A 25475-nucleotide genomic window follows, 5' to 3' on the forward strand; every position below is an offset into this window, starting at 1 on the left:
TGCATGGCATATCTTTTTATTTCTGGCTTTATTATCTTGCCCATACGCTTCTTTTCTTCTTGAGTTTGTTGGTTTGTAGCCTTACGGGTTCTTTCTCTGTCATGTGTCACACACACATACCTGTGCACACACCCCCCCGCCCCGCATGCTGCACACCCAAGGCCATGCGCCTGGGCCAGGGAATGGAAGTAATCCTCTGGCACCGCAATCTGATCGTTTTCCTTTTCTTCCACTGATCCAGCCCCGAGGTCTAGACAGGAAAAGGCACGCAGGGCAGGAAGGAGGGCTCCTGTGAGGGAGACAGGGAAGCAGGGAAAGCCAGCTTTGAAGGGAGAAAGGCAACCCTGTCTGAATTGCTCGTCTCAGAGGAGCCAGGCACAAGCTTAATTAAGTGGCAGGAAAAGTCTTGCTCGGAGGCACCCTGGAAGGAAGCGGTGCTGTCAGGCTCTGCTAGGCCCATCGCTGTCTGGCAGGTGGGCAGACTTCCCCTCATCCAGCAGGGTGGAGCCAAGGAGACGCCGGCTCTGCAGCCCCTCAGATGGCTCCGGTCCATGGCCTCGGTCTTAGCGGGTAGCTTTCTTCTCTGCAGAGACTCTTGGGGACTCTGGAACAGGAATTCAGAAAGGACCAACCTTTCCTATGTGCGTGGCCATTACTCAGAGTCCTATCCATCATGGCAGATCGCCTTCGAAAGAATAGCAGTGTCTTCCGCAGGATATTAATTGATGTTCCAAGAAAAAAATATATTCCTTAGTAAAACCAAGACACTTGGGTTTAAAAAGATTATAATTGCAGGACTTCTCAGAACCTTTAGTATGTCCAGAAGAACTGCAAAAGAAGCAGTTCTCAACTATATTTGACTGAAGAATTCTTTCTCCCAGAGACCACATACGATTTGTTTCCTGGAATTTGGGATTGGAAATGTGCTGGTTTGGGGCACATGTGGGTAAGGCGCTTCATGTGTCATGACTCAAGCACCTTTTCTCACATCCGTTTTCTGCTCAAATGGATCAACATTCCTGGCTCTTTGGGCAGGAACCAGTCCACACACCAGAGTGCAAGGAGAAGGGGAGGAGGCAGAGAGGAGGCCTCTCACAGCTTCTCCTTCAACAGAATGTATTGAACACCTTCTCTGGGATGAGTCCCTCTGTGGACAGTGCAGATACAGAACCCAAAGCCCGCCCTCTAGTGCGCATTGCTCGCCCACCATGGAAGCACTGTCTGACTCTATCTTCATCTCAGAAGTGTGTACATTTTAATGTGGGTTCTCTAGAAAAGCCTTAAAGAACTGGAGCCGGCAGGGCGCGGTGGCTCATGTCTGTAATCCCAGCACTTTGTGAGGCCGAGGTGGGCGGATCACTAGGTGAGGAGATCGAGACCATCCTGGCTAACACGGTGAAACCCCGTCTCTACTAAAAATACAATAAATTAGTCAGGCGTGATGGCGGGCACCTGTGGTCCCAGCTGCTAGGGAGGCTGAGGCAGGAGAATGGCGTGAACTTGGGAGGCTGAGCTTGCAGTGAGCCGAGATCATGCAACTGCACTCCAGCCTGGGCAACAGAGCGAGGCTCTATCTCTTAAAAAAAAAAAAAAGAAGAACTGGAGCCAAGGGCAGACCCAGAGGGCCTGGGAGGAGAGGGGGAGCCTTTGGGGCACCCTGCATATCACAGCCTGTGGTAAATCGTACTCACTCTCCTCCCCTGTGCTTCTGTGGGCTGAGTCAAAGATGTTCCATGGGGCAGTGGTCTCTATGAAGGCAGAAGAGGGAACCTAGCAGGGGCACAGTTACGGAGGGTACTTGTGCCTTACTCATCTCTGAGCTGGGTAGAGGTGCTCCGGTGAACAGCTAATGGGCATGTGATGATAAAGTTAATAATATAATAATACATCATTATTATTATACTGGCATTGGAGCAATGCACTCCTGCCAAATGCTCTCTAAATATTTCTTCACTTGACCCTTATAGCGACACTGATGGGAGGTGTTATTATCACCACTTTACAGATGAGAAAACTTAGCACAGAGAAATTAAGTAACTGGTCTAGAGTCCCACAGCTGGTAAGCAGCAGAGGTAGGATTTGAACCTAGGCATTTAAAGCCCACAGGTTTCCTGAGCAAGCATATGTTCTCTTCTTGTTCTTATTTCTAGTATGTACTATTTATCAAGCCACCCACCACCACCCACCCTGATTATCCTACTCAGATGTCCTCCATCTGAGGACATACCATACCACACATGGCCCGGGGAATTCTGTGCACAGAGCACAGGTTTTTGTGAGGTACCCAGATGGATCGTGAAGATTCTGACCTTGCATTTGTTTATTTAGGATGTACGAACTGAGCTGCTACTTACCTCAGGAAAAAGACCTGAAAATTTCTGTCTATGATTATGACACCTTTACCCGGGATGAAAAAGTAGGAGAAACAATTATCGATCTGGAAAACCGATTCCTTTCCCGCTTTGGGTCCCACTGCGGCATACCAGAGGAGTACTGTGTGTAAGTTGCTTTGACCGTACAAGAGGCACTTTGCTGCCTCTGACATTGGCACCCGAGGAGGCCTAGGCCCTCTACCTTAGCGCCTTCCTTCACTGAGCCACTGCTCCTGTCACTCAGTTAGGTACGGATTTCAATCACAGGATTATTTTAGGGAATCTTAGGGCCACCTCATGAACCCCACTCACATCACAGTGTGTGTCAAATGGTGGCAGCTGGAGCAGTGCCATGCACTGGGGAATGGCACAGGTGGCAGCCCAGAAGACCAGTTCCCTTGCTACCCCTCACTGAGCCCCTCCTGGATGTCAAGGACTGAGGGCTGGCAATGTTTGATAGCAAGGATTCCTTGCCCTTGGGAAATAAGGATTCTCTGCGCCTTGTACTTAATTTTGTGATGTCCCTCTTCTCCTGCCTGCTATACAGTGTCTTTCCACAGTATCTGATGAGACATAGCTTGCAATTTCTAGTTTATGAGTTTGCCTATTATGACTCAGTGATCTCAGTCAAACTCCTCACTTTTACAGAGGAGGAAACTGAGGGCTACATACATGTTAAATAAATAAATACATCTGTTTCGCTGAGGCCAAAATAGCATATGGATTTTTAGGACTCTGAAATAGATTTCTAGGCCAAAGTCGGAGTGTAGCGCAGATTTCCTGCTCCCACTGTATGGGAACACCTAAGAGTCCGTGAGCATGTGTGTGTGAATCCGAGAAGAACCTGCAGGCTGCTCCATAACTCCGAGCCATGTGATGCTCTTCACAGTTCTGGAGTCAACACCTGGCGAGATCAACTGAGACCAACACAGCTGCTTCAAAATGTCGCCAGATTCAAAGGCTTCCCACAACCCATCCTTTCCGAAGATGGGAGTAGAATCAGATACGGAGGACGAGACTACAGTTTGGATGAATTTGGTGAGCACCTAGCTGTGGATTGTAAACTTGTACAAAGTATAGTAACCCATATATATTGCTTGGTTTGGGGGAGTGAATAGACAGAGCCAGTACCCTAATTACACCACGAGGCTCTGCGCACGTGACACTATCTAACAACACTAACAACAGCCACATCAGAGTTCTGCTGTCTTGTCAAGTGTCAAAGTGGACACATTTTCTTGTCTGTCTTATGTTTTACTTGCCCTTTTTAGATCGTAGCCATTAGAGTTTTACACAAAGTACTAGTAATGAACTAATTTCCATGTAATGCATAATTTGCTCAAAAATGCCCAGATGGTAGTGCAGGAATTTCCCTTCCAGGTTTATTCCATCATTTGTTCCATCCCTTCTCCCAGAAGCTTCAGGGATGCTGTGGTTGGCTTGAAGAGCCTGCTACGTTCCCATTTGGCTCATGTCCAAGCTTGGGGTCTTGCTCTTTCCAAGCAGCAATTTATAATACGGCCTGTCCTGACGCATCAACAGCTAGCCACACTGTGACAAAGACTGCAGTAAGCATCGCAGAGCATGCGAACTGTGCTTCCATATTTTGCATGGGGGAGGGATACCCAGAGGGGGTGGTGGCAGGTGCATGGGATATCCAGGGGGAGCTGAAGAAAGGTTCACAGGAAGAAAAGTGCTTTCTGCTCCTCAGCTTGATTCATGACATTGTAAAAAACTATGTTTTCAGGCTGGGCACAGTGGTTCACACCTGTAATCTCAGCATTTTGGGAGGCCAAGGCAGGTGGATCATTTGAGGTCAGGAGTTCAAGACCAGCCTGGCCAACGTGGTGAAAGCCCATCTCTACTAAAACTACAAAAAAAAAACCAAAAAACAAACAAACAAACAAAAAAAAGCTAGGTGTGGTGGCATGCACCTGTAATCCTAGCTACTCAGGAGGCTGAAGCATGAGAATCACTTGAACCCAGGAGGTGGAGGTTGCAGTGAGCCAAGATCGTGCCACTGTACTCCAGTCTGGGTGACAGTGAGACCCTGTCTCAAAAAAACAAACAAAAAAACCTATGTTTTGTCTTTCCATTTTAAAGAGGACTTGGTATCAGGGATGATTAGATGTTTACGAAATGTTGATGCTGCTAACATGTGAACTTGCAAACAGGATTGGAAATAAATTGGGAAGCATCATGGTCTGATGGTTAAGGGTAACCCCAAACAAACAACCCCCCTGTCGTGGGGATTGTTCCAGTTACTATTGATGTACGAACTTAGTAACTGAAAACAACCATTTGTTTTCCTCACCATTTTGGGGGGTCAGGAGTTCAGGACAGGCTCAGGTGAACAGTTCTGGCCGAGGCTGGCCGTGAGCTTGTGCCGCAAGAGTATATACAGAACGCTCGCACTCGCCGGATCTGGCGTTCTGGTCCCTTTGCTCTTGGCAGTCCACAAGTTACGTTTGAGACTGGGTGGCTCATCTCCTGAGGTTGCAGTCAGATGTCGGCTGAGGCTGCAGTCATCTGAGAGCCCTGCTCGGGGGGAGCCATCAGGTGGCCCACACACGCAGCTGGCAGTTGTGCCAGCTCTCGGCTGGGGCTGATGACCAGAGCACCTACACAGGCCTTTCCAGCATGGCAGACTCTGCGGACTCAGGCTCCTTACATGTGGATGGTGTCCCCCAGAGTGGGGGTCCCCAGAAAACCAGGCAGGAGCTGTGTGGCCTTTGTGTCTAAGCCTCGGAGTCACACAGCCTCTTTTCTCCATACTTTAGTGTTTGACTACGTCTCCAGATTCAAAGGGAAATGACACAGACCCCACCTCTTCATGGGAGAAGTGTCAAGAGAATATGGGGCCTATGTTTTCAGAATACCACAGTGATGGCCGGGTGCGGTGGCTCACGCCTGTAATCCCAGCACTTTGGGATGCCGAGGTGGGCAGATCGCTTGAGCCCAGGAGTTCAACACCAGCCTGGCCATCATAGCGAAAACCCCCTCTACTAAAAATACAAAAATTAGCTGCGTGTGGTGGCACATGCCTGTAGTCCCAGCTACTCGGGAGGCTGAGGCGTGAGAATCACTTGAACCCAGGAGGCGGAGGTTGCAGTGAGCCGAGATTGCGCTGTTTCACTCCAGCTGGATGACAGAGCGAGACTGTCTCAAGAAACAAAACACCAGAGTACCACAGTGATGCTAGCTGCTGTAAAAATTGAACCTCCAAATGTCCGTGTTCTAACACGAAAGTTTATTTCTCATTGATTCTAAGTAGATATTCCTCCAGGTGGGTAGCTGTCTTCCAAGCAGTGCTCCATGGACCCAGGTCCCTGCCATCTTCTAGCTCTGCAGTTCTTCAGTGCAGGAGTCTAAGGCTGCTGTTCCTTTTTGCAGTCGGAATAAAAAGGCACATAGAGACTCCTACCCACGAGGGATTTATGGGCCAGGTCTGGAGGGGATACACATGTCACTTCTACCCATGTTACCCTCTGGCTGAACTTGGTCACATGGCCTCCTCTAACTGCAAGGGAGGCTGAGAAACAGGCACGCCATGAGCTCATGCCACAGAATTAAATACAGAATGCTCCCACTTACCCGTTCTGGCATCCCGGTCCCTTGACTATCGGCAGCCCGCAAGTTAGGTTTGTTACTGGGTGGGGCAGGGCTCCTGGTCAGTTCTGTCAACTCTTCCTTCACAAGTCAAAGTCTGCATGTTGGCACTGCCTGTCCATTTTGGCAAAGTCTGGGATGAAGTGCTGGAAGCAGCTCCAGGCAATCTGGCTAAACTATTCCCAAATACTCATTCCTGCTTCAATGCCACTTTCCATTGCAGAAGCCAACAAAATCCTGCACCGACACCTCGGGGCCCCTGAAGAGCGGCTTGCTCTTCACATCCTCTGGACTCAGGGGCTGGTCCCCGAGCACGTGGAAACAAGGACTTTGCACAGCACCTTCCAGCCCAACATTTCCCAGGTAAAGGGCCTCCCCTCCCTTAAAGACCATTATCCCTGCCCCACATGCAATGGCAATAGTTGACGTGTTTGCCCCTTTTATCTTCTTTGAATGCTTTTAGATGTACAGAGATAGAAATGAGATTCAAATTAGTGTCATATCAAAGGGGAATATTTTGTAAGAATTTCCAGGTAACTCTCTAAATCCAGAAAGGAGATTGGCCATGACTCAGACCAAACCAGAACCAGGGTCTCTCTGTCTCATCTCTGTTTCTCTGGGTCTATTTCATCTGCCCTCTTGCTGTGATCACCTTCCTATGAGTCAAAGTATTACAGAGAGTCCTCGAGCGCTTGTGTGTTGTAATGCGGCCCCATCTATTTCTAGGGATTCGTTGCCCAAACTTGGCCCCCCTGCCAACCATGGGACCACTCAGCTCCAGCGAGGTGGGCAGGGTCTGGGAAAGTGATTGAGCTCAGCCCAGTTCAGGAGGTGCCATCTGAGACTACAGTATCAGGGAGGCAAGGACCATGTGGATAGTGATGGGGGACATTCCACTCCCAGAAGATGGAGAGCAGTTTCCACAGAAGCAAAGCAAGACATGGCCACTGACAAAATAATCTATGTGGAAGCTTGTTATAATAAAGATGTCCAGGTCATGTCTGAGATTTGGATCCAGTAGGTCTAGGGTGGGTCCAGGAATCTGAATTTTAACAAGTACCTGAAAAGGTTCTGATCACACTTTAAGAAATATTAATCTAGGATGGGCGAGGTGGCTCACACCTATAATCCCAACACTTTGGGAGGCCGAGGCGGGTGGATCACGAAGTCAGGAGTTCAAGACCAGCCTGGCCAAGATGGTGAAACCCCACCTCTACTAAAAATACAAAAATTAGCTGGCTGTGGTGGTGGGTGCCTATAATCCCAGCTACTGGGGAGGCTGAGGCAGGAGAATTGCTTGAACTGGGGAGGCGGAGGTTGCAGTGAGTTGTGATCACACCACTGCACTCCAGCCTAGATGACACAGCTAGACTCTGTCTCAAAAAAAAAAAAAAAAAAGATTAATCTCATGATGCTAATATTGTTGACCCCGACAGCAAAACTATGGACGTGCTGATTGCAAAAGGGTTGGCCTGGGCTTTCTAGGTTGTTTTGTCACTTCCTTCTTGCTTTTATTTTGTTCTACATTTCCATTTCTTCCTTTCACCAAAGAATCTATTCCTCCTCCTTTTTCTCCTCTTGCCCCTTAGCTGTATAAGGAGTTTCAAGAAATGACAGATTGAGGAAGATTTCTCCCTGGGAATCCACAAACCCCCATCACTTCTGCCTACAGCATTAGCCACAGACTGGCTGGGTTTGGGGAGACACTGGACGCCTAATATTCTGTAGAGTGCTTGATGAATTGTAGAGCCCTGAGCCCTACAGATTAGTTGGAGGGGAGTCGGATCATAGTAAAATATATCCCTTTTCAAGAGCTGCACTTAATGTATTTTGGTCACAATGCATTAGGAAGCCAATCTAGTGGTTTCCTTGGCAACTTTCTTGAAGATCAGTTTGTTTTTGTCTAAAGACAGAGTCTACAGAACATTCAAAAACAGTTTGAAGAATACAAATTGGTTTGTACGGTTGATATAGTTTTTTTATGGCATTCCTGACCTGTCTGGAAGAACTTTCGAGTCAGACGGATGGGCTCAGTCTGTGGCAGTCAAAGAGCTGAGCAGGACCTCCCCAGGATGGCAGCACAAATGTCAGTCTAGGCTTTCATCTCCCCTTCCTGCTAGCCACTTACCTGGTGGTGGGCACCAATGAACCAATGGCCAGGAATCCTTACCTTTTGGGAACCATAATATTATCATTGTTTGAGCTCCTGTTTTGAAAATGCCATGTTGTAAGGTTTCCTTGTTGTAAGTTTTCCTTTTACAAAATTTAATACCATTTTCACTAATTGCATTCATTACTTTTTGTATTTTGAGGTAAGTAGAGAAACACTTGGGTATGGCAAAATGGAGATTGGTGTCAGGTGGGCAATGTGATGGATAGAATGGCAGCATGAGAACTGCTAAAGGTGAAGGACCCAATTTTAAGTCATTGTAAGAGGGGGTGGGTGTGTGCGTGTGTGTGTGTGTGTGTGCATGTGCATGCCTGCATGTGGGGTGTATGTGTGGGTATGTTGGGATTGGGTTAGTGATGGGAAGTCTGCAGTTTTATTAACCAGGTGAGACCCAGACTATGATATAGGTGGACATGTGCAGCCATCAGAGACCCCTGGGTGAGAATGGAAAGTGGGTGGCCCAAATGACATTGTACATACAATGTACAATGTATGTATCCACTTCTTGCCTTCCATATGGACTAATAAATTAGAGGGACTAAATAAACAGTTTCATCTAAGAAATATTAAAGAAAATTGTGGCTTCTGCTACCCATCATATAACTTCAGTCCTCTTTTCATTTTCAAATGGTTTAGGGAAAACTTCAGATGTGGGTGGATGTTTTCCCCAAGAGTTTGGGGCCACCAGGCCCTCCTTTCAACATCACACCCCGGAAAGCCAAGAAGTAAGTCATCTTGAGACCCTGCTACATACACTGGGCTGGGGACTTGGTCCAGGACCAGAAAAAAAGTACCTTCCAACTGTGCTTCTTGCAGATACTACCTGCGTGTAATCATCTGGAACACCAAGGATGTTATCTTGGATGAGAAAAGCATCACAGGAGAGGAAATGAGTGACATCTACGTCAAAGGGTGAGGTTAGCATACAAGAGACTTTGCCAAGCTCAGGGAAACAGATTCTCTCCTTCATGAGTTTTCATTACTGAATGCGCCCAAGATAGGATTCTTGGTTTTTTGAGGCTATTTTATCTCATTAATGTGATCTACTTAGGTAGCTCCTGGAAAGCAAAGGGGAGAGAATAGAGAAAGAGAGTGAGACCTGTATGGACTTTGTTTATGAGCAAAGCTATATAAGGATTATAAGAACTGATAAATATTTATTTGTTTCCTTTTTGACAAAGTGGATTTTTTTTCAGTTTCTTGAGCAGATTTATTATTTCTGGGACTTTTTAGCCATGTAGTTTCTTTTTATTCCCCTTTGATACCCTGAATAGCCTTTGAGACACAAGTAAAGCTTCCAAAATTTCATTTTCTACATACTGTATTACCAGAAGCCCATGTCTATGGAAAAGAGGAAATGTTCACAGATTTCAAAAGAAGTCATTTATTCTACCAACCTGCACTGAGTGCCAGCATCCAACATGTCCAGGGTCATTGTTGTTCAATATTCTCTTACTTGCCTAATTCAATTTCAAATCGTCTGTGTGGATGCCTTGATCATATGCCTCAATCATAGATGTTGCGTGCAGTACAGCATAGTGACTAAATTCTGGTACTTTCCCTGCTGGCTGGGCAAGGTAGTTAGCTCGCTGTTCCTCATCTGTAAAATGGTGATAATGATTATTCCTCCTTCCCAGGGATATTCAGGTGATCCAGTTATTCAAAGCATTTAGGACAGTGCCTGGCAGATAGTATTGTTGCTGTTCCACATGGACTGAGTTTGGTTCCTTGATATATAAAAGATAAGACTTGTGACATTTAATATATTCATAAAGTCAGAATAAACTTTCACCTATAATCCCATGTGGCCTTCAATCAAAACTTTGTTAAAGATATAATTAGTATCATTTAGGTTCACTGTAAACAGGGAATGTTTCATCAAGTTCTTCATTATTCTTTCTCATTTTGGGATCTCATTACCATTCTCTACGGAAAACTAATCTCAGCTAATTATATATATGCAAATTTATTTGACTATCATAAGCATTATTTTTTTTTCAAATCAGGGAAACAAACTCAAGTAATTCTGAACTGAGAGAAAACTCCTCTAATCAGAGAATAAAGCTCAACTTAAAGTACTTTGAAAAATGTGCAATAAAAATCTAAATACGATATGTGAAAAGATACTAGACACAGCTGGGTATTATATTACATATCAAGCTATACATACATGCACACAAATACATATACCTAGAGGAGCTGTTTGACTTGTCTTAAAGTATGAAAAGATTTATGTTTAAAATTAAATGTGAAAATTCACAAGAAAAGAGAGGAAGAGCTGTAAGGGTGAGCAGTCTAGGACAGGATGATGGTGACCCTTAGGGGTGGGTCAGGAGGTGAGGCCACTAAGGTGGTGACCAAGAGAACGTGAACTCACCTCGATGAGTTACCTTAAAAATTAATAGTCAAAACTGGGCATGGTGGCTTATGCCTGCAGTCTCAGCTACTCATGAATCTGAGGCAGGAGGATCACTTGAGCCCCATAGTTTGAAGTCCAGCCTGGGCAGCATAGTGAGAATCTGGTTCTTTAAAAAGAAAAAAAAAAAAAAAAGTTAATAGTCAAAAGGAATCTTTCAACTTATCTAGTCAGTTAATTGACTAGCAAAAAGAAAAGTACTGTTGTTGATTGATATTAATACCACTACTAATAGTAGGACTTAATATTTTCGAGTGACTTTGCAGTCTCTATGGTTGAGGCAGAGTAACAGGTGTGGACTTTGCAATCAGACTGACCTGGGAATCATGTCAGTTCTGGGCTAGGTGACCTTGTGCAAGTTAATATATTCTCTCTGAACCTCAGTTTCCTCTTCCACAAAGTGGAGATAGTCACACAGTTGTTGGGAAGAATAAAATAATGCATGGTACATACCTGGTTCACAGAAGATAACCTGTGAGTTAAAGGTGTCCCCATTCACACTCTGCCCCTGCTAAACCATAATCTTTTCTGTCTTCGTGTCGACCATGTGAAGGGAGCACATATCATTAATCTTATTTTACAGATGCGAGATGAGGCTCAGAGAGTTTTTTCCAGCCAGGCCTGCCTCCTACCAAGAATCTCTATCTGTGGGGTCCAGGCATCAATATTTTAAAAATGTCCCCAGTTGATTCTAATGTGATTCTAATGTGCAGTTTCGAGAACCATGCACTCTCTATTGCTTTGACAGTGTAAAATCGAATGTTACCCCCTGGTTTCAAACTAGAAGTCCTCCCAGTAGCAACAGCTTCTTTTCGGGCACACTCATTCATTCGTTCCTTCAGTAGGTATTTATGTAGTGTCTGCTATGTGCCAGGCACAAGCAGAAGAAAACTTCTCGAACGTTAGAAGTTAAGATGTTAGTGAAATGAATGCTCATAGATATGCATGTGGAAATAAGAGCTGACATCTTCCTTGCCAGTATCATTAATATTATCATAGTGAATTTAAGAATAATTTATAAAAAGGAAGCTGTAAGATTACTTGATTTGTGCTTCTTTGGTCTGCTTAAGTAAAATATGGGAAAGGAAATGCTAAAATTTTGAGCTAACTCATATTCATTTAACCTATCAGCAGTGCTGACAGACACTGATGAGTTATAGTTGTGAGGACTCAAATCATAGCCAGCAGGCTTCAATGTACCCAGAATAGAAGCTACATTGTTGACATTTTCCAGAAAATTTCACCTTAGCCCTGTTAACTGAAGTCTAAAGGGTTTCCTGCTTTGGTTTTAGAGGGATGATATTTTATTTGGCCACAACCTGTGTTGGATGCAATAGAGCACCTCCCCTCCATAAATCACCCCCAGCTCCATAGATAACTGGAATCTGCCCAAGAAAAGTGCATTCATTCTCCTGCTCTTCGCTCCCCTAATTACTGCACAATTTTGCGGCTACATGACTTGTCAATCACGTGAAGCTAAGTCTATTTGCCTCTGCCTTTCAGCTGGATTCCTGGCAATGAAGAAAACAAACAGAAAACAGATGTCCATTACAGGTCTTTGGATGGTGAAGGGAATTTTAACTGGAGATTTGTTTTCCCGTTTGACTACCTTCCAGCCGAACAACTCTGTATCGTTGCGAAAAAAGTGAGCTCTGAAATATGCCAGTGGGAAGTGGGTATCACGGATCTTCCTTAACTCAGAAACTCATAGAAGGCTGGAGCTGCTCAGGATCTCGGACGTCACTGAGTCTGGCTCCTCTTCAGTAGAGATGGGGAATCTGCCACCTTGATACTGGTCCAAGGTCACACTGCTAGGACAGGTGTTTGTGTAATTAGGAAGCATGAGGAGCACAGCTTTCTTTCCCCTCACATACTGGTGGTGCGGTGAAGGATAAAGGGGAGAAGTAATGGTTTTGTATTAGTATAAACGACAACCCAAGTGTGTTCTTTATGTGACAGGGAGACTGACGTCTTCCCAGGCTAGGCAGAGTCAAGCAGAGGCCCGGTATTAAAGTGGGTGTCCTTCCTTATTAAACCTCCACGTCTGCTTTACCTCCTTCTGAGACACCGCCGTGAGGGCTGAGGGCCCTCCTGGTCTTAACTAGTTAGACTTTCAGTTACAGAACTCAACTCAAACCGGCTGACGCCAGAAAAGGGATGTATTGGTTCACATTACCAAAAAGTCCAGGGGTCTGCTGGCTTTAGGCCTGTCTGGATCCCGCGGTGAAGTGATGATGACTTTAGAAATTGGTCTCACGCTCCCCGCTTCTCCACCCCACCCTCCTCCACGGACTCACGGTGGCAGCCCCAGGTAACATCCTGTCCTCCCCTCTAACCTCAGCAAAAAGAGAAGAGCGAAGCCCTCATGGGGCCAACCAGAGTTCTGGAATTGGGCCTCAGTGTCTCTGCCTTTGGGGGTCATGTGCCTATCCCTGAACCAGCCATTGTTGTCCAGGGATGCTCTGATTGTCCAGGCTCCAGAGTCAGAGACAGAGGCAGCTTCTCTAAAGTTTGGGGGAAAGGGGAGAGTCCGCTAAGGAGAAGCTGGGCGCCTTCATTCCAATAAAGGGGGTCTAGAACCTGCATAGTCAATAATAACAGATGTCTTCCATAGATGCCCTGTTCCATTCCTGCCTCCACATTCTCTCAGCTTCCCCTAGCTCTGCCAGGTCACCTCCTCTCCCCACACCTGATCAGAATGTACCAGCCACCAGCCCTGTGTCGCATTAGGCCTACCCTCTGCTGGCCCTACTCAGTGCTAATGCTGTAGTAAGCACTGTTTTTTGGTTTTTGAGACAGAGTTTCACTGTTGTCACCCAGGCTGGAGTGCAATGGCACAATCTTGGCTCCCTGCAACCTCCACCTCCTGGATTCAAGCGATTCTCCTGCCTCAGCCTCCCAAGTAGCTGGGAATACAGGCATGCACCACCACGCTTGGCTAATTTTGTATTTTTAGTAGAGATGGGGTTTCTCCATGTTGGTCAGGCTGATCTTGAACTCCCGACCTCAGGTGATCCACCCACCTCAGTGCTGCAAAGTGCTGGGATTACAGGTGTGAGCTACTGCATCCAGCCAGTGGGCGGGTTTTCATACCAGTGGGATGAATGCCTTCAAAGGGGGCCTTTTTTCTTTTTGAGACAGGGTCTCACTCTGCCACCCAGGCTGGAGTGCAGTGGTGCATCATGGCTCACTGCAGCCTTGACCTCCTGGGCTGAAGCAATCCTCCCACCTCAGCTTCCCTAGTAGCTGGAACTACAGGCATGCATCACCAAGCCTGGCTAATTTGTATATTTTTTGTAGAGATAGGGTTTCACTTTGTTGCCCAGGCTGGTCTCGAACTCCTGGGATCAAGCTATTCTCCCACCTTGGCCTCCCAAAGTGCCAAAGGGGACTTTCAAGAGGTACAGAGACTCAATGTGACATCAAAAATGCACACTTTCAGATGGTGTGGCATCAGGGCTGATGGCGGGGATCAGGGCTTTAGGTACGGTTACCTTTCAGTCTACCCACATCTAGGGCTGGACCTCCCCATACCCTGTGGTGCTTGGAGCATGATCCTACCCAGGACTGTCAGGCAGCAACGGACAATAGCAGAGTGGGCTGCCCAGTCCCTCAGAGCCGGGCTCTCTGAGCCCTGCAAAGGAAAACATTCCTGGAATATGAAAAACAAACAACCCAGTGATCTTCCTTCAAATTCATGAAGCACTGGGAAATTCCCTTTCTACTAGGACCAGGGAGCTACCTGAGCTGGAGAGATGTTTAGTCTTGGCTAACATTGAGGCAAGGAGAAGCAAGAACTTGCAGGACAGTTACCTAGTCCTCCTTCGACCTGCGTCTAGTATGAGGATCTGAGGGTCTTAAGTGACCACAAGCAAACAAAAGCCAGTGGTATTTTTCTTTCTTTCTTTCTTTCTTTTTTTTTCTGAGACAGAATCTCACTCTGTCACCCAGGCTGGAGTGCAGTGGTATGATCTCGGCTCACTGCAACCTCCACCTCCCAGGTTCAAGTGATTCTCATGCCTCAGCCTCCCAAGTAGCTGGTATTACAGGCATGCACCATCATACCTAGCTATGTTTTGTATTTTTCAGTAGAGACGGGGTTTCACCATGTTGGCCAGGCTGGTCTCAAACTCCTGGCCTCAAGTGTCCTCAGCCTCCCAAAGTGCTGGGATTACAAGCCACTGCACCCAGCCCAGTGGTATTTTTCAAAGACCAAAAATCCCAGGACATTCTAAATCTGCACTGAGAAAAGAGTAGAATCTGGGCCGTCTCCTTACCCCCATGTAGAATGAGAGCACACTCAGACATCTGTGTGGGCGGGGGGTGGGTGGAAAGTTGCTAAGCAGAAGTGACACCCCAGTGGGTGATACTGTGGGCTGGCCTAGAATGCCTGGCCTTAGGAGGATAATCTAAATAGGACATAGGGGTCTTTGGTGGGGAGATGAGTCACTCTCCAACCCCCAGGTGGCAGCAGGAAGTCACACCGATAGGGACATGGCAAGAAATCTTTTTCTTTGGGAAAAGCCTGGGACATTCTTTCAGTTGCCCAGCTTGTGATTTCCTGGGGAGCCTGACTGCTCTCCATACAGATAAAGTGGAAGGATTGAGGCCCAAGGGAGTGTCAGGGTGGGGGGTGCAAAGGCGAGAAAGACCCCAGGCTTTGATGCTGTCTTAAGGAGCCAAAGGTGAGTGTTTCAGAGTCATCATGATAACCTGGTGTGTCCATGTTTCTTTTCGTTTTAGGAGCATTTCTGGAGTATTGACCAAACGGAATTTCGAATCCCACCCAGGCTGATCATTCAGATATGGGACAATGACAAGTTTTCTCTGGATGACTACTTGGGTAGGGCTTCCATTTGGATCATTGCTTCTAAGAAACTATACTTGGAATTAGTGAGGTCAATGAAAACTTGGAAGCAATTATTTAAATCTTCAATACTTCTTGGTAATGGGGGCCTGGTGGGGGATAGGGGACACACCCACTGCTTGCATGAGCTCTTGGCAGTGCGGCCTGACAGTGAGTACCATCCCTTTTCAAGGGCTCTGGTGAGGGTCTTACACCAGCTCCTGTCTGTCTGTGGAGACTCAAATCCTGTTTCTGCAGGGGGATGCCACATTCCTATATCCACTTTCAAACCGGCCACTCTCTCCTCAGCACCTGGGAATCAGCTCCCACCCTCCTCAACCTGTTCCCAAGTTACCAAGGTCCCCCAATCCCCCAGCCATTGCTCCTGTCTTCTGTGGTAAGGGCACTAGTTCAATGCACCCTCAGCCCGGGCCCCTCCCTCTCCTGGCGCACTCCTCCCTCGCCCCCCATGGCACTGTGCTTTCCAGATTTTCACTCTTCCTGGCTCTGGCCTTGTCACATTAGCCAGCCTTGTTTCTGCATCCCACTCTATTTTTAAATTTTTTTTATTTTTGGAGACAAGTCTCTCTTTGTTACCCGGGCTGGAGTGCAGTGGCACGATCATAGCTTACTGTAACCTCAACCTCCTGGGCTCAAGAAATCCTGCCCCCTCAGCCTCCTGAGTAGCTGGGACTACAGGCGTGTGCCACCACACCTGGCTAATTTTTTTTTTTTTTTTACTTTTTAGTACAGATGAGGTCTCACTATGTTGCCCAGGCTGGCCTTAAACCCCTGAGCTCAAGCAATCCTTGCACCTCAGCCTCCCAAAGTGCCAGGATTACAAGCATAAACCACAGTGCCCAGACTCCCACTCTTTAAATACAGGCCTTCCCTGAGGTTCTTCTGCTCTCCTCCAACCTGCCAACCACCCTTTCCAGGGATTTACCCACTCTCACCTCAGTGGAAGGTCATGCTTCAACTCTCACCTTTCCGCAAAGTGTGGCTCCTAAACCAGGATGTGTAGCCTGTGCTCTCAGAGTGCCTGTGGTACAGTCAAAGGAAATCGTTGAGGGTCATTCCCGATTCCTGGCCAGAACCCCCCACCCTTATACCTGGCGGGCAGCTCGCCTGTACTGTGACTGAAATCTCACTCAGCATTTCTTCCCTCAACTCACCCCTGCTCTCCTCAGGAACTTATTTAGCAGCTCACGACCCCTCCATTTCCCCAGCCACCCAGGCGAAAGCACCCAGAGTCCTCTGTAGTTTTCCTCCTCTCTTTTCCCCCACGCCCCACCAGCCACTCCATCCTACAGTGTCATCTGTTTTATCACGCACACTTATTTTCTTAGTCCTGTGATCTCTGCCACTTGCCAGTTGAACCTCACTTACTGCTAGCCACATGTTACAGTAGCCCCTGACTGGTCTCCCTGTTTCCACGCTGCTTCCAGGGGTCCCTCCTGGCAGAGGAAACACCCGCCAAAAGTTGTATCTTATTTATCCCTTTTCCCTGCACAGCACTTAATGCAATGGTTTTGACTTAGTGCTTAGTAAGAGGTCAGTAAACAAATGAGTATGCAAGTAGGCTTACATAAAGCATATGGATAGTAAATTCTAGGCTAATAAAGGGTTTGCCCTTGGCTTTGTTTGTTGAGACAGTCTCTCACTCTCTCGCTCAGGCTGGAGTGCAGTGGCACGATCTAGGATCACTGCCACCTCTACCTCCTGGGCTCAGGAGATCCTCCCAACCTCAGCCTCCCAAGTAGTTGGGACCACAGACACGTGCCACCAAGCCTGGCTAATTTTGTGTATGTTTTGTAGAGATGGGGTTTTGCCATGTTGCCCAAGCTGGTCTCAAATTCCTGAGCTCAAGTAATCTGCCCACCTCGGCCTCCCAATATTGCTGGGATTACAGGCATGAGCCACCATGCCTGGCCTTCCTTTGGAATTTAAACAAAACTGTCAGACAACAAATAAAGAGAATGACTGTTTCTCAAAATGCCGAGTGAGAACATAACCAAAAGGAGAGGGGAAACAAAAGCAGTCACAGGTCAAGAAAGGCTAAGGTCACGTGTCTTATGGGTCCACTATATGCTGAAGGGCCGTCCCTAAGTCTGACAGTTTAAAGAGAAAATGCCACAACCTCCCTGTTGCTCTTTGCTGCCACTACTGAAGGTCAGACTCTTGACCCCACATCACACCCACCATTTTCTGGAGGAAAGGGCTCACAGGAGTCCCCAAGCCCAAAACACACTTTTCCCTAACTGTGGAAGTGGTACTAAAGAGTTAATGCGGCCGGGCGCGGTTGCTCACGCCTGTAATTCCAGAACTTTGGGAGGCCAAGGTGGGTGGATCACCTGAGGTCAGGAGTTCAAGACCAGCCTGGCCAACATGGCAAAACCTCGTCTCCATGGCAAAACCCCATCTCCACTAAAAATCAAAAATTAGCTGGGCATGGTGGTGCACACCTGTAGTCCCAGCTACTAGGGAGGCTGAGGCATGAGAATCGCTTGAACCCAGGAGGCGGAGGTTGCAGTGAGCCGAGATCACATCCCTGTATTCCAGCCTGGGTGAGAGAGAAAGACTGAGTCTCAAAACAAGAGTTAATGCCTCACATTATAGAAGGGACGATGTGTTTCTCCAGACACTCTGATTGAGGCTAGGAGTCTCAGTTCCTGGTGAGGATTTTCTTTTGAGTCGTGCTCCTTCTCAAGATTCTGTTTCTGAGGTTTTACTAGGAGAGTCTTGGATGTGCACATTTCATGCAGCATCCTGTGTTGGTTTGTTTTGGTTTTTGGTTTTTGGTTTTTTTTTTTTTTTTGAGACAGAGTCTCGCTCAGCTGCCCAGGCTGGAGAACAGTGGTGCGATCTTTGCTCACTGCAACCTCTGCCTCCCAGGCTCACGCGATTCTTGTGCCTCAACCTCTTGAGTAGCTGGGATTACGGATGTGTGCCCTCGTGCCCAGCTAATTTTTAGTAGAGACGGGGTTTCACCATGTTGGCCAGGCTGGTCTCGAACTCCTGGCCTCAAGTGATCTGCCCACCTCGGCCTCCCAAAGTGCTAGGATTATAGCTGTGAGCCCAGCCAGCATCCTGTGTTCTAAGCACCTATTGTCTTTACCCAAAGCCAAATGACCTCTCTGCTCAGGGCAGCTCAGAACTAAAAGGAAAACATTTCAGATCCAAGGGCCTTGAGTTGAGTGAAAATTGTGTCTGTAGATATTTCATTACTTTTAGTTTAAAGAACTCTGTTTATGCTCATGTCTTTGAGAAAGAAAACAGGAGATGCTGTACAGTGGATGGCTATTTCTTCGGCCATTTTCCATCCTAACTGGAAAGACTTTAAATGTCTGCCAGGCCCCCTTTCTCTAACTCACCTTTTACATGTTCAAAATCACTGCATGCCTCTCTCCGGACAAGAACGTTCTGTTCACTTGTGAACAACAGCTGATCCACTTGAAGCTCATTTGGACTTACTGTTGTTTCCTTGGCTAGGTTTCCTAGAACTTGACTTGCATCACACTATCATTCCTGCAAAATCACCAGAGAAATGCAGTTTGGACATGATTCCGGACCTCAAAGCCATGGACCCCCTTAAAGCCAAGACAGCCTCCCTCTTTGAGCAGAAGTCCATGAAAGGATGGTGGCCGTGCTACGCAGAGAAAGATGGCGCCCGCGTGATGGCTGTATGAACATTTCCTGGTTCTGGTTGAAGATTGTTTGTGCCTTTTATCATTTCGGTTTTGCCCTTTATCCATAGACTTACTCCAGATAAAATGAAGTTTTAAATTGGTGGGAGTTTAAGTTATAGGAACAGTTTGTCTTTGGGATATGTTTGCCTTTGTCTTACAATATAAGGTGGGAGATGCTGTAAGCATGTGCTTGGAGTTGGAGGAAGGTGAAGTAGTTGGAATGGTCAAAAACTAGAAGCTCAGGTAGTTTCACTATATTTTCCTTGGGACTCTTCTTCATCAGGAAAGTTAATTAATGCTGGGCTTCTAGTACAATTTAGTATGGAAAAGGGAACTTCAAATTTGGACTTTTCTCATTAAAAAAAAAAAAGGTGGGGCTGAGTGTGGTGGCTCATGCCTGTAATCCAAGGCGGGTGGATCACCTGAGGTCAGGAGTTCAAGACCAACCTGGCCAACATGGCAAACTACTTTAAAAAAAAAAAAAAAAAAAAAAGTAGCCAGGAGTGGTGATGCACACCTGTAGTCCCAGCTACTCAGGAGGCTGAGGCATGAGAATCACTTGGACCTAGGAGGTGTAGGTTGCAGTGAGCCAAGATCATGCCACTGCACTCCAGCCTGGGTGACAGAGTGAAAGTCTGTCTCAAAAAAAAAAAAAAAAAAAGGATGGAAGCAGCAAGATGTGCTGGCATTAGTTGGATAAAAAGGCCACAAATTACAAGCAAGTTCAGGAACTCAAGATGTATTTTGATCTAGAAGCAATAGTGTGGGTTACCATACCATATCACAAAAGACTACTGAGTTCATTATGCATTATTAAAAATAGCTAACATTTTTGATCATTAATTTTGAACCAGGCAGTATGCCAAGTGCCTTACATTCATAATCTTTTTAAAAACAACCTTGGTGTATAATTTACATAAACTGTATTCATTTAAAGTACACAATTTGATGAGTTTTGACAGATGTATACACTCATCGAACCATAATCAAGATCCGGAACCTTCCCATCACCTCCAAAATGTCCTTGTGCTCGCTCTCTGGAGTCCATTGCTCCCTCCCTCCCTGGTCCCAGGAAACCACTGACTGCTTTCCATTACAATACAGCAGTTTGCACATAACCTCACTTAGTTCTGCTGACAACGCCATGAAGTAGACATTGTCCCCATTTCAGCGATTCCACAAACAGGCTTGGAGAGATCAAGCAACTTGTGGAAGTCAGAAACCCAGCTTTGTCTGACCTGTAAGGGTAGGAGTCCTCAGAGCTCTACTCAGGGCCAGTGCTTCCCAGATTGTTGGTGACCTTGCGGGCTTTCCTGGCTCTTAGAAAGTCAGTTACAATTTTAGGTATGGCTCACTATGAAAGTGGGCAAGTTTGTTTTTAGTTTTTGGAGATGAAGTCTCACTCTGTCGCCCAGGCTGGAGTACAGTGGTACAATCTCCGCTCCCTGCAACCTCCTCCTCTCGAGTAGCTGGAACTACAGGTGCGCGCCACCATGCTGGCTAATTTTTTTGTATTTTTAGTAGAGATGGGGTTTCGCCATGTTGGCCAGGCTGGTCTTGAACTCCTGACCTCAGGTGATCCTCCCGCCTCGGCCTCCCAAAACGCTAGGATTACAGGCATGAGCCACTGCACTGGGCCAAAAGTGGGCAAGTTTCTAGACCACTTTCACTTTGGCCTCACTGTTCTCATTTGCACCTGAACACAATAGTAGTTGTAGGGTTGCCATGAGTATTATACGAGATAACCCCATGTAGAACATTTAAATGGTGCTGGGAGCATCACTCAGGAACCCCTGAGCAGGGAGACAACATTCATTCACTCACTCACTCATTGAGCTAGTGTACACGGAGTACCTACTGAATGACAGCAACTGTGCACAATAGGTGACAATGATAGGCATGAAGAGACATGGCTCTGTTCTCTTAATGGGAGCCTACAATAATGCTCAATAAATATTAGATATTGTTATTAGCAGTATTCAGGTTAGTCTGGGTCCAAGTGAAGTTACATAGGAAGGTGTGTGGGAAGACAAGGAGACCAATGTGAGAACGTTAGAGGGGGATACAGCAAATGAAAAGTAGAGAGTGGGGGAAGCAATTTGTCCTCAAAGTTTCCCACACAGCATCAGTTCAGAAACACATGGACGAGGAAATGGGATGAAATCTCTTGAGAAAAACTGAAGGCAATCTAAGGATTGTTTTACAAGTATAAAAATCATTGCTCGGGGAATACTCCTTGGGTTGAAGTAAAAATATTTGTGAAACGTGATGTCATGTGTTTAACCTGCTCTGCTTTACTGAAGGGGAAAGTGGAGATGACATTGGAAATCCTCAACGAGAAGGAGGCCGACGAGAGGCCAGCCGGGAAGGGGCGGGACGAACCCAACATGAACCCCAAGCTGGACTTACCAAAGTGAGAGGCCTTCTTTGTTCTCCCACTCCCCAAACACCTGCAGTCTGAGAGCCCCCCTTCCCATTGCCTTAATGAGATGGATTAGCTTTTGTGGTCTTCCTAATCTGGTAGCTAATAGTAGTGGGTAGGGGTGGAGAGGTTGGTGATCTGGCTTCGTTTAAAGAATTCTCCTTTCCAGGAAACCAAAGTTCAGCATCTTAGGAAGCTGTCATAGGTTAAAGAGCCTTTCTCAGTCAACGAAGGGGAATATCTTTTCTTGACCTTATTAATATGATTCTTTATTCCTGAAACTGTGTTATGCTCTGGGATAAAATATGCATCCCTCCTGAGTTGGGTAGGTGATACCGTTTCTTTGCAATGCAGTCGACCAGAAACCTCCTTCCTCTGGTTCACCAACCCATGCAAGACCATGAAGTTCATCGTGTGGCGCCGCTTTAAGTGGGTCATCATCGGCTTGCTGTTCCTGCTCATTCTGCTGCTCTTCGTGGCCGTGCTCCTCTACTCGTTGCCGGTAGGAGCCCTTCCTTGGCCCCTTGTCTTGGCTTTCTTGTGAGTTGCGGTTGGCCCTCTCCCTTGGCATCTGCCCTGACCACTGTGCAGAAGAATGACCTGCTCAGCAGCGTGGGGTTGCAACCCTTCTGCTTTGGGGAAATTTAAAGTAATGTGTCTTGTAATTAGAATCACATTCTCAGGGTTTCACAAATTACGGGCAGAACTTTGCTTTATGGTCTGAAAATAACTTTGGTCTCAGCAATTCTAGGAGAAATCACTCAGGTCTCAATCAGTGTGTGTCTGGACCACAGCCAGCGTTTCCAGCTGATCTTCCTGACTTCAGACTTTCTTGTTCCAAACCATCCTGCATCCCAATTCCTTGTCCTAGCTTCAAGAATCCCCAAATCTGGGTTCATTGTGGGTCTACATACACCCTGTGTTCCACCCAAACTAGATCGTTGATCCCAACCTCCCCAAATATTACTGCCCTTACCTATCTGGATGCCTTTGCCAATTTTGTTTCTCTGTCCATATTTATCTATGAAAACCTCACTCATTCTTTAAGGTTCATGTCACATATACCCTCCCCCTTAAATTTTCCCCTCATCACCCCAGTCATAAATGGGAATCCAAGTGGGAGACTTGGCAGTGTGCCTAGAAGCAGTACCTCCCTTCCTCCATCCAGACGATGTATTGCGCATCTGCGATAGGCTAGGAATTAAGTTATAGAGACGATTGAATTATTGGCATGACGGGTGCCCAGGAGCAGTTCATATTCTGGGAACTAGCAGCCATGGGAACAAGGACACATTACTAAGGGAGGTGAGCTGTTATGGAGACAGAAACAAACAACCGTGGGCACCCCCTGCTAAGACAGTTCCTCCAAGGAGGGGACATTCAAGTTTGCCAAGTGGAGAAGGGATAGTCCAGGCAGAGGAAGCCATGCTCAGAAGTTGGACGAGTGGCACTGAATGTCACAGGAGGCATTCAAAAGCTCTTACTCCAAAATTCACATTAATAATATCAGCCGGGCGAGGTGGCTCATGCCTGTAATCCTGGCACTTTGGGAGACTGAAGTGGGTGGATCACTTGAGGTCAGGAGTTCAAGACCAGTGAACTCCAACATAGTGAAACCCCGTCTCTACTAAAAATACAAAAATTAGTTGGGTGTGGTGGCACATGCCTGTAATCCCAGCTACTGGGGAGGCGGAGGTTGCAGTGAGCTGAGATCGCGCCATTGCACTCCAGCCTGGATAAAGAAGCAAGACTCTGTCTCAAAAAAATAGTATTGTAGCCACACAAGTAGCAGGGGTTTTGGGTTTTGTGTCTTCATTTTTCCCCAGTATAGTACTTCCAGTTTGTCATCTATGAGTATATGTACACTATTTTATAGTCGTAGATGGTCAAATTGCTTTTTTGTTTGTTTGGTTTTTTTTTTTTTTTCTGGAGACAGTCTCACTCTATCACCCAGGCTGGAGTACAGTGGCATGATCTCCGCTCACTGCAACCTCCGCCTCCCAGGTTCAAGCATTGCTTATGCCTCCGCCTCCCGAGTAGCTGGGATTACAGGCGCCCGCCACCACATCCAGTCAATTTTTGTATTTTTAGTAGAGACAGGGTTTCACCATGTTGGCCAGGCTGGTCTCGAACTCCTGATCTCAAGTGATCCACCCACCTCGGCCTCCCAAAGTGCTAGGATTACAAGTGTGAGCCACCACACTCGGTCCCAGTCCCACTGTCTTGACCATTTAAAAAGCTGCTCCTAGTTATTTTATTTTTCAGTTTTTTGAGATGGAGTCTTGCTCTGTCACCTAGGCTGGAGTGCAGTGGCACAACCTTGGCTCACTGCAAAATCTGCCTCACAGGTTCAAGCGATTCTCCAGCCTCAGCCTCCCAAGTAGCTGGGATTACAGGCGCCCACCACCACGCCTGGCTAATTTTTTTATTTTTAGTAGAGATGGGGTTTCACCATGTTGGCCAGGCTGGTCTCCAACTCCTGACCTCATGTGATCCGCCCGCCTTAGCCTCCCAAAGTACTGGGATTACAGGCGTGAACTACTGCGCCAGCCTAGTTATTTATTTTTCCTGATTTAGATTTTATTGGCAGCTGGGTACAGTGGCTCACACTTATAATCCCAGCAATTTGGGAGGCTGAGGCGAGTGGATCACCTGAGGTCAGGAGTTCGAGACCAGCCTGACCAACATGGTGAAACCCCATCTCTACTAAAAATTTTAAAATTAGCCAGGCATGGTAGTGGGTACCTGTAATTCCAGCTACTTGGGAGGCTGAGGCTGGAGAATCGCTGTAACCTGTGAGGCAGAGGATGCAGTGACCAGAGATCATGCCACTGCACTCCAGCCTGGGTGACAAGAGAGAAACTCCGTCACGAAAAAAAAAATTCTATTGGTTTAAACCAGTAGTTCCCAATTAGGGGAGATTTTGCTCCCCAACCCCAAGAGGACATTTGGCAATGTCTGGAGACATTTTGGTTGCAACAACTTGGGGGGTGCTACTGGCACTCGGTGGGTAGAGGCCAGTGACAGCTGCTGAACATCCTACAAGGCACAGGACACTCCCCAACAAGAATCATCTGGTTTGAAATGTCAGTAGTACCAAGATTGAGAAACCCTAACTGAAAACCATATATACATACATATTTCTTTTACCACTGTTTTTGTTTCCTTTCCAGAACTATTTGTCAATGAAGATTGTAAAGCCAAATGCGTAACAAAAGCAAAGGCTTCATTTCAAGAGTCATCCAGCAATGAGAGAATCCTGCCTCTGTGGACCAATATCCAGTGTGATGTGATTTTGTGTCTGAGACCACACCCCAGTAGCAGGTTTCACTACGTCACCGAGCCCCATTGATTCCCAGAGGGTCTTAGTCCTGGAAAGTCAGGCCAACAAGCAACATTTGCATCATGTTATCTCTTAAGTATTAAAAGTTGTATTTTCTAAAGTTTAAATCACGTTTTTCAAAATATTTTTCCAGGTGGCTGGTTCCATTTAAAAATTATCTTTTTATGTGTCTTCGGTTCTAGAATTCAGTTTTTTGAAATTGCTAAATAGAATTCAAAAATCTCTGCATCTTGAGGTGATATACTTCATATTTGTAATCAACTAAAAGAGCTGTGCATTATAAAATCAGAATAGTTAGAACAATTCTTATTTATGCCCACAACCATTGTTATATTTTGTATGGATGTCATAAAAGTCTATTTAACCTCTGTCATGAAACTGAATAAAAATGGTTCACCTTTGCCCCTGGCTGTTGGTTGTAGCTGTGGGTCAAGTTGGGAAGGAGGCATTTTTCTGGCCTTGTCTCAGTGAAGAGAAGGCCATGGCATACCTCTGGGCCATATGCCCTTTATAAATATCCTGCCTAATTTTAGCCAATTGGTCAAACTGAATATAACATTATAAATAATAAAAACTAACACTTGGCCTGGCACAGTGGCTCACGCCTG

The 25475-nt window shown here is 46.4% G+C and overlaps 1 protein-coding gene across 5 annotated transcripts in view; it reads left to right on the forward strand.

Moving 5' to 3' along the window:
- Positions 1-25269, forward strand: part of LOC105480142 (myoferlin) — a 172915-nt gene extending 147646 nt beyond the window's left edge. For 3 of the 5 annotated variants that reach the window (XM_011738655.3, XM_011738661.3, XM_071069484.1), the window contains 11 exons: positions 2329-2499; positions 3262-3410; positions 6205-6344; positions 8788-8876; positions 8968-9063; positions 12071-12212; positions 15311-15410; positions 18906-19096; positions 21406-21515; positions 21879-22026; positions 24698-25266. In XM_011738655.3, coding sequence (XP_011736957.2) covers positions 2329-2499; positions 3262-3410; positions 6205-6344; positions 8788-8876; positions 8968-9063; positions 12071-12212; positions 15311-15410; positions 18906-19096; positions 21406-21515; positions 21879-22026; positions 24698-24736 — 1375 coding nt within the window. In that variant the 3' untranslated portion in view covers positions 24737-25266. Of the gene's footprint in view, positions 1-2328; positions 2500-3261; positions 3411-6204; positions 6345-8787; positions 8877-8967; positions 9064-12070; positions 12213-15310; positions 15411-18905; positions 19097-21405; positions 21516-21878; positions 22027-24697 lie in introns of all 5 variants that reach the window. The other 2 variants (XM_011738667.3, XM_011738672.3) reach the window with 1 other exon arrangement.
- The last annotated feature ends 206 nt before the right edge of the window (positions 25270-25475 follow it).

This window comes from Macaca nemestrina, chromosome 9 (assembly GCF_043159975.1).
Source record: "Macaca nemestrina isolate mMacNem1 chromosome 9, mMacNem.hap1, whole genome shotgun sequence".
In the NCBI taxonomy this organism is placed as follows: Eukaryota; Metazoa; Chordata; class Mammalia; order Primates; family Cercopithecidae; genus Macaca; species Macaca nemestrina.